The 15,318-nt window shown below is 39.6% G+C and overlaps 1 protein-coding gene across 5 annotated transcripts in view; it reads right to left on the bottom strand.

Moving 5' to 3' along the window:
- Positions 1-15,318, bottom strand: part of SORCS2 (sortilin related VPS10 domain containing receptor 2) — a 605,494-nt gene that overhangs the window by 234,820 nt on the left and 355,356 nt on the right. For all 5 annotated transcript variants that reach the window (XM_065633605.1, XM_065633601.1, XM_065633603.1 and 2 more), the window contains exon 3: positions 4,218-4,317. In XM_065633605.1, coding sequence (XP_065489677.1) covers positions 4,218-4,317 — 100 coding nt within the window. The remainder of the gene's footprint in view (positions 1-4,217; positions 4,318-15,318) is intronic.

Here is a 15,318-nt window from a genome sequence, read left to right as displayed (position 1 = left end):
TTCTACTTGTGCTGCTGGCTGACTACAACTGAGCCCTGAATCACAAACAGTACAGCCACAGTTCATGTCTTCATCCCATGATTTCATCAGAAAGGCCCATCCAGAGCAATACACAAAGCCCTCTAAAGCTTGACTCTCAGGAGTTTCTCAGTTTCTTCTCAAAACTGGTTTTCACAGCTTCAGTCCTGTGACAACTGCAGAAACACAATTTCTGCCTCAGAGTTCTGCTGCATTCAGCCAGAAAAAGACCCAGACTGAGTGAATTTACCTCAATTGTCAAAAGATTGTGTAGACATGACCTTGATATAACTCCTTGCAGATTAATCTCTTAGATCCATGAACAGTACTCATTGCAACATGTTCATAGAAGGGTAAGAAAGAATGTGCCACTTCTTTGCATGGATTTAGCAGAGTTTATAAATTCCTTCCACCAGCTAGTTCAAAGTCCCCAACATTCCTGTAGTTTACCGTGTAATTTTGTTCTTTTTTTATACAATCTCTTTTCCATGGAGCACTATGTGAAAAGGATGCTATTGTATCCTCCGCATCTGCTAATGCACTTCTTCATGAACAGCATTATAATTCTGTGGAATTTTAACTTCTTAAACAATGGGATAGGGAAGATAAGATGTATAAACTACTTTTTACTATTCGGTCCATCTTAAGAAAATGCAAACTAGAGCAATTCACAGGGATTGAAAATTTCCAGTGCAATTTCACACTTGTTCTATAAAGCTCACTTTTAAGTCCATTGGTTTGAATGGTATAATTGCAGCTTACAGAGTGGAGGCACATTGAGTGAAACTCTAAGTCACTCCAGTAGCTGATATACTGGCAGAGATAAACTGAGGAAATAATCTCAGTCCAAGAAGTAGACTAGAGCCTTCTAGCAAATATTTTATCTAACTGTATTCCAAACCAAAAACTGTCTTCCATCTCTTTGTCTTTATAGGAAGCTGCAGTGAGACTCTGATCAGACCCACAGTTGTCACAAAGTCATTTATAGGAACCTCCACAAGATCATTCAGTCTTATTCTCACAATTACAAAGAATTATGACTTTAACAGGATGAACTGCCTGAAGTAACCCATTTTTCTCCATTTACTGTGGAGGGAGAGGGCTTGAGTAGACAGCTAAACTCTACAGAGCTAAAACTAGGTGATGTTAATGCTCTGATGACATTGAGGTGGAAATAATAAGCATTAAATTTGCAGTATCAGTTCTTCCACAGTTGAGGTCTACAACGGGTAAATGGAATGAACGCACAGAATAATGGTGTTGTGGTTTAACTCAAGCTAGCAATACAACCGCGGTAGCCACTCACTCAGCCCTCACCCCCCCAACGGAGGAGAGAATCAAAAGGGAAGGGAGAAAATTGGATTGAGATAAACAAAGTTTAATAAAATAACAAAATACTAATACACTACTAGTAAGTATATATAAAAAATAGAAATTAAAGATACTCAGGGCAATTCCTCATGAACACACTGAGCAGCCAGTCCTAGGAAACAGCACCTCGTCCCCAACAGCGAAAAAAGAGGAAAAAGGCAGAAAGGTTCAGAGGCCTCTGCAAAATGTCAAAAGCTGAACTAAACATCCTGCACCAAAACACTCTCCCGGCTGCACCCCAGAGAGAGAGCAGAAGAGCCAACCAGAAGGTCCCAACTCCCAACTCTCCTTAAATATGAAGCATGACACTAATGGGATGGAATACTCTTATTGATCAATCTGGATGTCAGTTAAGCTCTACCCCATCTCTGCCCCCCTTCCTCGATACCTCACACCTGTGGGCAGCGTGCTCAGAATGTCCTTGGCTCTCAGACCAGAGCAATTAAAAACATTAGCTCCATGCTGGGGTGTTATCTGCTTGTTCTCGAGTCCAAATAATGAGCGTGATAGCTATGAAAAATAAAGGTTTCTAACTGCACAAAAAAAATTAACCCATTTTCAGTCAAACCAACACAAATGGTTATTATGCAAAGCATTCAAAAAATCTCCATCAATGTTTTTTATCCCTGCTTTCATGCATATTCCCAGTCTTTAAATTCTAAGTGGTAGCATGGGACTACTTATGCTTTAAATTTGAAGTGCATGCTCAGTTCTACTACGCACGGTCAGCACTCCAGCAGCCTCCATTTTCAGCACATTTCAGAAGATGTGAATGGGTTGACAAAAACCCATATCATAATGATCTGAATTCTAATAGCATCAGGAACCAGTGAAACCCTGAGACTTTTGCTCAGCTCAGAAAAGGGAGTCAGAGCTCTCAATGTTTTATCCTACCTTACTTCAAGCAGGCTGAGATGGATGGATAAGGAGACATTTTCTTCCATCTTCCTAAATAACTTCTGTGAAATCAGTTGGTAGTCTTATTTAGTGTCCTAATCAAATGTCCAGCATGAGAAAAGTTGCCATAAGGACTGACAAAGTTCTTATGACATGGAGACTTTGTCCTTACCACCCACATGTGACTGCAACATCTCTGAGACCAGTTTAATGTTGTCAGCTACAGAATTTAACTCCAATGCTTTCACCTTTTTGGTACCATGTATGTGTGTATGTATGTATATTTTAATGTATAAATATCTCTCTCTGGCATCATTTACAGGTCATAGAAATCCTGTCTGCTCTGCTGTTCTTGTTGTTTTCATATTAGTGAAAAAAAATCTTTGTAGAAGCAAAATTCAACATGTAGTGTATTTAATGACTACGCAAATGGACTTTCTGTAACAAATGGATTCCAATATGATATTGGTTTACTAAGCAGGGTTTTTATTTCTAAGAACTTCACCTTATCTTGAGCAGAATACAGATTTTTCTAAGATAGGGTTAACATGAAATTTTTTGTTAACACTGGTTTGTCCTTCAGGCTTCAAATTCAGCAATGATCTTACCACCGTTTCTTTTGCCAGGCAACTGGCATAACCACATTGTTACTGACCCCTCTGTGCTTGTGCAGGTGTTGGAGTGGGAGAGCTGAGAATAATCCTCCACAGAGCTCTCATCTATCTCATACTTTCAGCCTTTATTCCAGAAACTGAGATGCGTAAATATTTTTTTTTTCATTCTTTTGGACTTGAAATCACCAGTAGATCTTATCTCTGAGACACACAAGCTACAGAAACTTTGTGCTTGGTGGTAGCTCCACTCCAACAAACAAAAAAATAATTTCTGACTTTGCAGCAGATTAAAAATATATTACCGAGCTCAGGCATAGCATAACTTGGGTACAAAAACTCCAGTGACAACTGCAAGAGAAATAAAATATGTACTTAATCATCCATCCAGCCTTGCTGCGTTCCACTGATTTCTGATTAAGCAGAACAGACAGATAAGCACAACTAACATTGACCTTCCAATCAGTGGCCTCTGCATGAAATCAATGCTTCTGTATCACAATGGAGTTAAAAAGCCCTTATCAAGAGAAAATCCTGATTTCATGAAAGACCTACTGTGCTTGTGTTATTCACAATGTATTTCACAATTCTTGCCATTTAAATCATGGGCATTTTCCAGACATAGAGGGGTTGTTATTGTTGGGGGGGGGGTGGGGGTGGTTTTGGAGGTTTTGTTGTTGTTGTGTTTTGGTTTTTTTTCCTCATAATCTATATTCTTGTTGCTTCCAACATAACATCCATTGTAAATACACTCAATGGGTCGATTTTGCTCTTGCTTATAAAGTCCACTTAACGTTCCTGTGCTCCAAGAAAAGCTTTTTGGTTCATTAATGATGCAGGGACACTTTTTAAGAGTTTCAAGGAGAGGGGTTTTTTTATTTTTTAATTAAGGTTTTACACAGGATAAAAATAATTCTCAATGACAGCCTGCCCAATCCCTATGCTTTATATTAAGAAATGTGTAAAGGACTTGGAAATTGTGCATAAAGGATGAAGAGGTCGACTGCTAGTTTCAGAATTTAGGTGAATATGCAAAAACATGCAGGAGTTGATTTTCCATTTCTGAGGAAAGCTCCATGGAAACTCTATTTCCAGGAGTCAATGGCCTCAAAAGTCTTCCTAGTCCCTCAAGGCATTTCTTCTTTTCTATATTATTCAGCAATAATAAATATCCCACTTCCATATGTCACAAATTCACCTAAGGTGACCTGCAACATTGTGAAAACCACTTCCCCATATTTTGAAACCCTGTAAAACACACTTGACAAAGTCACAGAGTCTCAGTTGCACTACAAAACATCTGTTTCTTTTGCCACGTACCTTTTTTTTGTTGGTGGGACAAATGTAGAAATTGTCAATAACAGTGGCAATCCCAGGCTGTAGATTCAACTTTGTGTATAACGTCCCAAAATCTGAGGACCTGCAAGAAACCAAACATTTGTAAAAGCTCTCTTCTAAAGGCTTCAACATTGAAATTGTAAGAAACAAACACTTTGTAGCAATAACTATCCATTTTCAATTGCCTCTCTGCCATCTTTTTGTTCTTTTCAGTGCTCATTAGCTAAGAAACGAAAAGAAACCTGCCAGCGTTAAGAATATTTCCCTAGGTTTCAAAATGTATGGCTAGTTCTGTCTGTATTTTGCAGTTCTGTGTGGTGCTAGTTTTCATTCTGACACTGCACTGTGCAGCGAGAGAAGCACAACTCATCTACCTTTCCATCACCACCCACAAGGTGGGAAGGAAAGAGCTAAGCAGAGCAAAGGTTCATCTGCAAGTGCTGACAGCACCTCCTCGGCTTGGCAGAAAAAGAAGAGCTGACTTCACAGCCCGGCATTGCATAAAAGAACAATTTGGCCCGAGATCTGGAAGACTCTCAATGGATCTCTACCTGAATTCACACTTAATAAAGGTGTCCATCCACTCCTCCAGCTCTTTGAATGAATAAAACCAAAGTCAGTACTTGGCCACCAGTATATCATACACACAAAGCTATAAATATTTAAAATGTAGGCACTCTGCAGAAATTGTTTCATATTCCAGAAAAAACTACAATGCAAAATGGCATCTGCGCCATAAACCTGTATCTGCAATGACTATTAAAAAAAGAATGCACAAATAAAATGCTAGTATAGGAAAACATTAGTTAGTGAAACTCAGAGCAATTCGCAACCAAAATTAAATCACTTTGGATGAAGCTTCATTTGTTCTATACAGGATCTATATAGCGTCTCAGGCATAGAACTATACACCTGGATCAGGTCCCTAAGGGACACCAGGTAAAGAAGGGTTCACATATACCTTGCTTTTCTTCCCTCTCTATCAGTCAAAAAATGACTGGGCATAAGCCTATGACACACAGACCACACAGCCTGAAGTTGAGAGTTTATCTATTTTATAGTGACATCTGAATAGATTTTATTAGTTTCTTTTCCCTATAACGTTGCTTTGCCTGCAGATATACAGGAAAAGTTAATGGAATCACAGCAATTCAGTTTTGACAAATAATTATGTAGAAATCAAATACATAAAATTGCATTGCACTGGATATTCAGTACTGAGCTAATTAAAATTCTAAGAGGAATAGGATGGACAGTGCTAAACCTAATTTGCCGGAGGACTTTGACAGAAAATAAATTAAAGCAGACAAAAATACTGACTTCAGCCAGATGTACTGAAATCATGCAGAACAAGTATGTATGATAGAAGGAGAATGTAGTCTGTTCTCTTTGAGGGAAGAATATCAGGTCAGTGGCTTGCCCAGCAATAACATCCTGAAATAATTCTGTGAACCTTAAAGATGATCCAATTTACTTTGAAGAGGCAGTTGCAGGATTAATACAATGGGACCACTGGAGAGTGACACTGCAGGAGGGACGGCAGTGACAACTGTATCAAGGAGCAGGCAGTAAACCCAAAGAGGACAAGCCATTTCGAAGATAAAAAGTTTCAGTCTAAAACTTCCTCTCCTATTCTCATGATTTATAAAAAGTACTACAAAGAAAAGAATGAAGTTGTAACAAAAAGAGTATGCTAAGGTAACTCAGGTAGTTTCAGACAAAGGTAGAAAAACTACATAGTTAAAAATCTTTTATTTTCTGGTAAAAATTAGCTATCTCAAGTGAAAAGAAAGGAGAGGAGAGGAGAGGAGAGGAGAGGAGAGGAGAGGAGAGGAGAGGAGAGGAGAGGAGAGGAGAGGAGAGGAGAGGAGAGGAGAGGAGAGGAGAGGAGAGGAGAGGAGAGGAGAGGAGAGGAGAGGGAAAAAGAAAAAGAACCCCACACATATAAAAAACAAAACCAAAACAATTCCAACCTGAGACAACAGGTTAATGTATATCCATAAATGTACACCATGCCTAAGCACAAAGACCGAGACAGGCAGAAGATCTGGGGATCTATGGAAACATTTATTCAGACTCCCAAACCTTTTTTACTACAACCCAGCCTTAAGGGAGCCCAGGAATGCCAGCTGCTCTTTGAGAGATTTAGGTACAGGAGGACATAGTTCAGGGACAACATTCAAGAGAAGCACTGTCCAAAAACTGGTTTTCCAAACCTACAATAATCCAAAGAAAACAGGTCACCACAACTTTGACTTGAGATACAAATTCCACGTTCCTGACTCTGCATATATAAAGAATGAACATTGTGTAGCAGACAGCTATAACAAAATTCCCTGTAACTGCGGTATAGACAGGGCTGAGGAGGATTAATTCTGGAATCTCAGAGCATGCCTATTTGTACCAAATTCAGGAGAGGGTCCTTTATGCTCCTCCAGTCATAAAGAGATTTTTTGTGTGTATTAAAAACCAAACTTCTGCTGTGTCAAAAGTATTAAGAGGGAAAAGCAAAACTAAATAAATAAATAAATAAATAAATAAACATCTGTGTTTATCAGGCTAAATACATTCTCTTTCCTCCCTAAAAATTCATGAAAAGATATTTTAAGGTGTAATGGAAAGAGGATACATAAGAATGTACCATCCGATAAGAAGAATAAAACACCCTTCGATAGCATGGTTTATTTGCAGTGGTAGCACAACTCCATTAACCAGAGCGTGGAGCTTAAAGGCTGATCTCCTAAGATGGCCTGTGGTACTAAGTGACCTGGTTGCAGTTAGTGACCATTCTGGCTTTCTGTGGAACAATCCAGGAGACACAGCAAGCTGCTGGTATCCATGGGCTGCTTGTTGCTGCTGCTTATCCATCTGTGCACTAAAGGCTACAGATTGTAGGGATGTTTCTTAGTACAGCAAAGCTCGCTGGAGGGCTCAGGAAACACGCTGTTCAGTATTCAGGTGATGGGCCATTCAAGGGAGGTAGGACCATCAGATGCTGCAACAACATGATTATTCATGCACTGATGCAGACATCACACAACCTGTTTCCAACAGGGCTTGTGGCTGGGTAACAGCTTCTTTCAGAGTGTGTACATCTACTAAAATATGTGCCATTCTTTTATTTATTTTTTTTCTTTAAGGGAAAATAATTTGTCACTGCAACAACTGCGTGTTGAAATAAGAATTATCAAAATCAAACAATGATATTACAGCACAGACAGAATTACGTCTCTTTAGCTTGTTCTAATACTGTGAGCTCAAATGATAGTTGGGAAAACGTCCACGTGGTACAGAAATGCACTCTGATGAAACAAAACTTCCAAAGCCCCTAAACTCTGAGAAAAATTGGGTCTCATCCTTAAAAATGTAACTTTTTAATATTTGAGCTAAAACAAATCTATGCCTGACATAATTTGGAACTGTACCTAAACACTGAGTCTGGACATCTTCCAAAAGAAATAATGAAAAAGAAAAAATTTAACAGATACCAAAAGAGACACAACACAAATGTTTGCCTGTCTAAACTTCACCATCATTATACAGCTCTCCACAGACAACTCACACCTATTATTCAGTATTCCTGTTAGTTTGCTTTCCAGATTATATTTAAAAGTTTATATTAACATATAAATAAGAAACATTAAAATGTATATAGTAAAATGTTAAGGAAATTTTTTAGAGAGATGGAAATTGCATTCCCAAGTCAAATCTAAGACTTAGAGAAAATTTCAACCGCAAATGCTTCCTTCCCTGTTTTCTTTTATTTTTAATGAGTTGAAGAGATGCACTGGGAAGAGAATTGTTGGAACACTTAACACACATGTTCATTGGATTTCCTCTGCTTTTGCTTCTTGAAGATTAACTTGAGCTCCATTCTAGCCAGATGAGCCATACTGTACAAGCTCTATTAGCTGAAAATCCCAGAAGACAACAATGAAGAGATTTCAAACGAGTAATAGATTACTTAACTAGCGGCAAAAAGAAAGCCTTTAGGAAAAAAAAATTTAAAAAAGCGAAAGATCTGCTGGTTTATATTATTGATAAGTTGTTGGAAAAAAAAAATACATAAACTGAGACGCACATTACAGAATCAAGGAAGAGTGGGTCTGCTCATAACACTCACTGAACTTCTTCCTACTTAATCTTCTCCAAACTGTATTGCAAATGTTGTTTTCTCGCCTTCCCCTCCTTTTGATCAGAGGAACAATCCAGTATTTACACCATGAACTTTAAAGTGCAAGAGATATTAACACAGGTTCTTGCTCTATCACAGATTTATGTCTACCAGTAGGATTTCCTTTGTGTTCTGGTCCCTCCCCTGAAAAAGAGAGACAACAGTATCTCCTACACCTTAAATGTCTGTAAGAAAAAGCAATATCTATAGGACAGTAATGAAGAACGGGCTGATAAAGTGTCTAAAAATATACATCAGAAGTTACGACAAACACCACAACAAACATACTGAAAAAAGTAACCAGAGAAATACCACTAAAGAAGTGGTACACTAGTGTATCTTCTTTACTTAAACAGCACAGAAGACTTCAAGGGCTCTTACACGTACAATGTGAAATTTGCAGAGAGTTCGGTTAGCCTCATAAAATCTTTTTAAACAGTACCAAAAAGCCTCCAAAACCCCAGAGCCTTCCTTCAGAGTAGAAACACGCTGTAATGTTGGGTTCCAAGACCTGACTCATGTATTGAGGAATTCATGCAGATGAAAGTTTCTTCAAAGGCTGCAAAGAGTACGACTCCTAGCAATCCAGTTAACAGATCACTCATCAGCTATCAGCTCTGCTGAGTACTTTCTGAAAATACCTCTCTCTGCTTTCCAGAAAAGTTGAGCCTTTTTGAAGTTACATATTTTTCTTCTCAAAAACAGACATATAGAAATGTTTCTTCCTTAATCCAGTTTTACACTGAAGAATCAATGGCGTAGGCAACAGCTAACAGATACACAGTTTAGCAGCGTCACATTTAGGCAATACAGAGTTTATCTTTTCTCCAAAAGCAGTACAAAGATGAGCGTATCCTGTTTTTACTTACAAATCCATTACTGATAACATTTATTGATCACATATGTTGATAACATAGATATTTTTAAGAACTGCAGATTATCACAACAGCCTTTTTAGCTGAAGTGACCTGTTCTGTAATGCTCTGATGAGTACAGAACATGGTGCAACTCTGCATTTATACAGTTATTCATTCCAATTTTACAGATTTTATGTTCATGTGAAGAGCCCTACAGTCTCTGTCACTACATGGAAGGACAATAAAGGAGAGGTGGCCATTTTTAGTGGCTTTTTAGTGAGCTGTAAATATACATTTGATTGTAAAATACTGACTCAAAAAAATCCACAGAAAAAAACCCACATGAAACCAAAACATTGAACATCTGCATTCCTATCAAATGAGTACTCAAGAAGGATCAAAACATCACAAATTCTGGAACTGGACTTTGGTTCAATACATTAAATATACTCTATTCAACTGGCTGCACTGAGGGGCAAAACCAGTCCCCTGGAGCCGATAATAAAAGCAAGGATTACCCTGCTAGGTGACTTCAGGGAGTCAGATCTTTCCTCAGGAACTATGGTTACTAACTTCACAATAAGGAATAGGACACGGCCTTATTTTGTAACATACTTAAAGTGACAGAAGACAAATGCTAAACGATGCTATATGTTGGCTTCTACCCAAGGGTCTGACAACCGCTCCCCTAACACTGCTCGGTACCTGGACTGACTGTGCCCCATTCTGGCACGCCAGGCTACAACTTTCTATCGTGATGTTGCAATTACCTGTGCAGAAAGTGTTACGAAGCTCACATTTTCCAGGAATCACTCTGTCTCAGAGCTGTCCAGACTCAAAGCATTGCACAGTACAGGAACCATTCACGTTTTCTTAGGAAGGAACATGGAAGGTGATAAGCAGAGCTCTGTGTATGGATGGGGGTGTTACTTGGTGCAGAAATTCAAGTTACAAAATATGTACTTATGTACTGTATCATGTTTTCCCTTACTGGTATCTTCCGTCACGCATTTGCCGTGTACTGGTTTTGGTTAATTATTTAATCCATACAACACAGACACACACACGAACTCCAATCGTTAGGAGCACTGCGTCTTTAGTATATAGTACATATCTTTCAGTGCTGTATTTAAACGTTCCTACTCTGCGGAGTCTCACTGCACACCACCACGGTTATCTTTTGCAGCCCTTCATTAGTCCTTCAATATACTACAAACATCCTGCTCGTTAGCCTATAATCGTGCTGCTTATCAGTTACATTTTCAAGCTCCTCATTACTTTGCCGCACAGCTCCAATAACTAGGTTTTATATTTTACAGGCCTGCAACACATCGCTTTAGCTTCTATCAGGTGCAGCCATCACCTTTTCTCCCAGAAACTGTTAGTTTAGGTAGGACACCTATTTTGAAACTACTTCCTTGGTGCATTAATTCCATCACCACCACACAGCACTTGCTGACGGCGCGTCTTGGGAGGTGCAGCCTGTAGCCACGCTTGCAGTACACGGATATTTGTGATGAATCTGCTCAACCATGAAACAAGCAGTGTCACAGTGACAGAGCAGACGAGACAGAGCCAGGAAGACAGGGTTATGTCTTACTTTTGTAAAAAGGAAAAGCTCTGTGTTATTCCTCCCTTTCCAGCTGTGAGGCCCGGGAGCGGCTGGGGCAGGCAGTGGGGCGCACAGCCCCCTGACACAGCCATCCCGGGGGCGCCTTAAAAATTCCCCACCATCGTCTTACCCCAGCCACTCGCTCCTGGTAAAAACAAAAAGACTGAAGTTATCCATGATGAAATTAATGGTTTCAAAGACTTGCTTTTAACCTGGATTGTTTCAGCAATCCTGTTTACAGCTCGGTCCCACAAAGAGTTGTAGTGACCTAAATAACGGCATAAAAAAAGAGAAAATAATTGTGGGAAATTGTGGTAAAGATCAATTTCTTACCACACTTTCTTTACTGAATTCAATGTATCATGTAGCTAACCATCACTGTGCAAGCATTTATCCTAAGAAACAGTCCTGTGTAGATTTAGTTTCAGAAGCTGCAAATCCAGCAATTCACTAGTAAGTCTCAGCAAGGACGGGAGTATGTCACAGAGCATTTGAGGGGTTTGCTACTAAGAGACAGCTCTGGCATATTAAAAATATAAATAAAATACCAGAACTGATAATTCACACAGTGCTACAAAAATGATTAATATTAGTTTTGGGTTTCTTGTACCATAAAAATGCTAGCTGGATTAGAGTACAGGAAGAATTTTACAGTTAGGTCTATATTTTTTAATAAAAAGACTTTCCTTCACAAGCTCAATGTATTATTTCTGGAAGTACTATGTTGGAAAACAAAACCAGTGGCTTCACTTAACTATTTAATTACTACCTACAAAAGAAATGAATACTTCACTTCCTATATATTTTCCTTGCACCAATTTGAACAACCAACCTTTGGAAAAAAAGCGTTTGTCAAAAATTTAGGGGAAAGAAATAAGAAAGAAAAGCCTTTGGTTCTAAAATGCAATTTTCCAAAATTATGCTTACTAACTATATTGCCAGAAGTACTTCCAGTACGATTACTCTTTTGTGAGTGCTGTGACTGGAAATGAGTAATCACAAAGGAAAATTTCTCATCTCACATACTTGTGTTCTTTGGAGAAAGAGGATGGTTTAAGAACATTTTCTTGAGGTTTGTAAGGAACATTAAAATTCTCCACCATAGAAAAATGCTAGGTATTTCCCACAGCCCAGGCTTTTTATTTAAACCACTACATACAGCTGAAATATTTCTGAAATAACTTTATTCTCAGTCAGGCAGCTCTTTGGAAGGCAAGAAGGACGTTGGGATGTATGAGAAAATAGAATTTCGCCTTGTGCTTTCTGACCAGAACAGCAAGTTTTCTTGTAATTGTTGGATAGATCAATCCAGCTACAAGAAAAACATTTAGGAAACAAAAAAAATAAAATAAAAACAAACAAAAACCCCAACAAATAAACAAACAAACAAAACCTCCTGATAATAATTTAATAATTTATATGTGCACATTCACATGTGATTATGTATTTCTCTAGTAATGGGCTCTGCCAACAACTATAATAGCCAGCTACTTGCTCTTCAGTAAGCGGACCTCATCTTTAACTCCATTTGTACAAGTTTTTGCTTTTGCTGCTGAAGTGCTGACCTCAACTTTATGATTGCTCTGGGGGAGTTGGGAGGGGGAAGCAAATTATATGGCCAGGTTGTAGCACTTTATAAAAAGGTAAATGAAGTCAATGTTTTGTCAGTAATTTGACTGTGCTACTCTGCACCTGAACCAAATGCTTGGCAGAACTAAGGGAGTAACTGGACATTTTTATAAAGAATTAAAAGATCCCCAAACAGTAAGTAAATGCAGATAAATAGACTCTGGAAGGTATCAAGCCTTATGTTAAGCATATTAGAGAACTATCAAGTGCCCCACAGCTGTCTGTTGTTTTCCAGCGTGCTTCTCCAAAACTACTAGTACACATCACGGATGGAGCCTGGGCAGTGACCAGATGCAGCACAAGTTCATTCAGGATATCAGTTCCCACGTCCCCTGTGTCAAAGGAGTGATTATACCAGGTTATTACAATCACATCAGAACAAAACCTTTACAAAGAATTTTAAGGCATCATTTTTAATTCCTCTGCTGCAACAGAAGTTCACTGTCCATGTCAAAAACACTGTCCGCCTCACCTACATCTGCCCACAAACTAGGTTGCCATGATGTGTCTGAAATCCTGAAAACTCAGTTAAATAAGATCAAGTTTTCTTAACAGCCTTTAAAATCACTGTGTGTCTGTGTCACCTGAACCGGCAGTTTGCAGAACACAGTGGGAAAGCCTGCAGTTTATGATGGGAGGAGGCAAACCTGAGGATGCTTCCACTGGGAGAATTCAGATGCTCACAACCACTTCAGCAGGATTTGTTTCTGTTACTCACTAATGACCCCAGTTGTAATCTCCTAGTAGCCTTCTGCAATTGCTGAAGCTTTTTTTTTTTTTTAAACTTATTTTGTTTAGAGCTTTCAGCAGCCAAATTTCCCTTGCAGTCATTCTCCTGTAACTGCAGTGACACCTGGGGAGGGCCAAGCCCATCAGCTGTACTTTGGCCTGCTGTTGAACTTGGCAAGCCAGCAGCACATAAAGCCCCAGCAGATGTTTCTGCTTTTATAGCAGCTCTTCCAAACCCTTGGCTAGACATAAATCCAAAATAGATCCAGAAAAGAGACAAACAGTGCCACCATCACAGCTCTTAAAATTAGAAGGCAGAACCAGCCTTTTCTGCAGGACTCTGAGAGACCATTAGCAGCAGAAGGTTCCGTGAAGTGTTCCCATAAATTATGCAGACAGATTACGAAGGCCAGACACAGCAAATGCAGCACATTTTGCACGGCATCCCAGTTTGCTAGGAAACAGAATCCCTAGACAAATACACACATTTACATATGAGTTTCCAAACTGAGAAGATCACACTTCATAGCAACAAGTGCAGGAAGCAGGTGGTCTTATGGCCATTAACGCTTTCACATGGATCTACAGTGATTCCACACCATGGCAATTAATGTTCTAAAAATAAAGCAGCAAGGAGGTGATCCTTGGCAGAAGTAATCTTCGGAATACACGCCATGCTGGATCTGTTTTTCAAAATGAAAGTTGCATTAAGGCATGTTCACAGCTGACATTGTGCTTTACAGGAGAGAGGGCTGATATATGCCAAGGTGACATGCTAATACATTTATTCACTCGATGATGACTAACTGCTCTTAACAGAAGCTCAGTCCATCCTAAATTGTTGCTATCTAATTTCCAATGCAAGTGAAAACAACCCCCACAGAATAAGAATAGATCTGTACATTCAAAATAACACAAAGCGCTCAAGAAGCCAAAAATCTGGCATTAAGGGAGACTGCAAAGAGGAACAAAAAGTGATGCAGCATCTAAAAATGAGTTCTTTTTGCAGGAGTGAAGGTTATTACATGTTCTGCTTCCCCTAACATCTACCATTCACGCTCAGATGGAGCTGCCAGCAGAGGATACAGCTCTGCAGGTCTGGGGCTGCCGGGGTGTCTGGGGTCTCTCACTGAGGCTGGGACAGGAGGAGATGGGCTTCTTCCCTGCAGGAGACTTGTGGTGGTGGTCACCAAGGGTCACCAAGTGAAGAGCTGCAGAGGAAGGTTCAGCAGACTTCACAGCTTCCAAGATAATGGGAAAGAGATCCATGGGATCATGACAGAAAGTTTGTAGATGATACAAAACTGTAAGGAGTAGCTGATAAATCAGTGATATATCTTGTGGAAATATGGGTAAATAGGAATCTCACAAAGGTCAACGAAATGTGGTTCAAAGTCCTGCACCAGGAGAGGAAAAGCCCCATTCACCAATACATACGGGCTGGAAAGCATCTTTGCAGAAAAGACCCCGGGGGTCCTGGTGGACATCAAGTTGAACATAACCCAGCATTCTGCCCTTGCAGCAACGGTGGCCAACAGTTTCTCAGGCTGCATCAGGAAGAGCATTGCCAGCAGACCATGGGAGGTGAAACTTCCCACTCAGCACCAGTGAGACACATCTGCAGTACTGTGGTCTCTCAGCACAAGGGAGGCATGGACATACAGGAGTAAGCCCAGCAAAGAGCCACCAAGGTGATTAGAGACTGGAACATCTACCACATAGTGCAAGGCTGAGAGAGCTGGGACTGTTCAGCCAGGAGAAGAGAAGGATCAAGGGAAATCTTATCAATGTGTATAAATACCTGATGGGAGGGAGTAAAGATGGAGTCCGACTCTTCTTGGAAGTGCCCAGTGTCAAGACAAGAGGCAATGGACACAAACTGAAATACATTAAACTTCATTTAAGCATAATAAAAAAAAAAAATCTTTATCATGAGGGTGGTTGAACACTGGAACAGGTTGCCTGGAGAGGCTGTGGAATCTTCATCTTCGGAGATACTCAAAACTCAACTGGACAACGTCTAAAGCACTGTGCTTTGAGCAAGTGGGCTGGATTCAATTATATCAAGTGTTCCCTTCCAAC

Source organism: Caloenas nicobarica, chromosome 4 (assembly GCF_036013445.1).
Source record: "Caloenas nicobarica isolate bCalNic1 chromosome 4, bCalNic1.hap1, whole genome shotgun sequence".
Lineage (NCBI taxonomy): Eukaryota > Metazoa > Chordata > Aves > Columbiformes > Columbidae > Caloenas > Caloenas nicobarica.
This window is presented reverse-complemented; position numbering and strand designations above follow the sequence as displayed.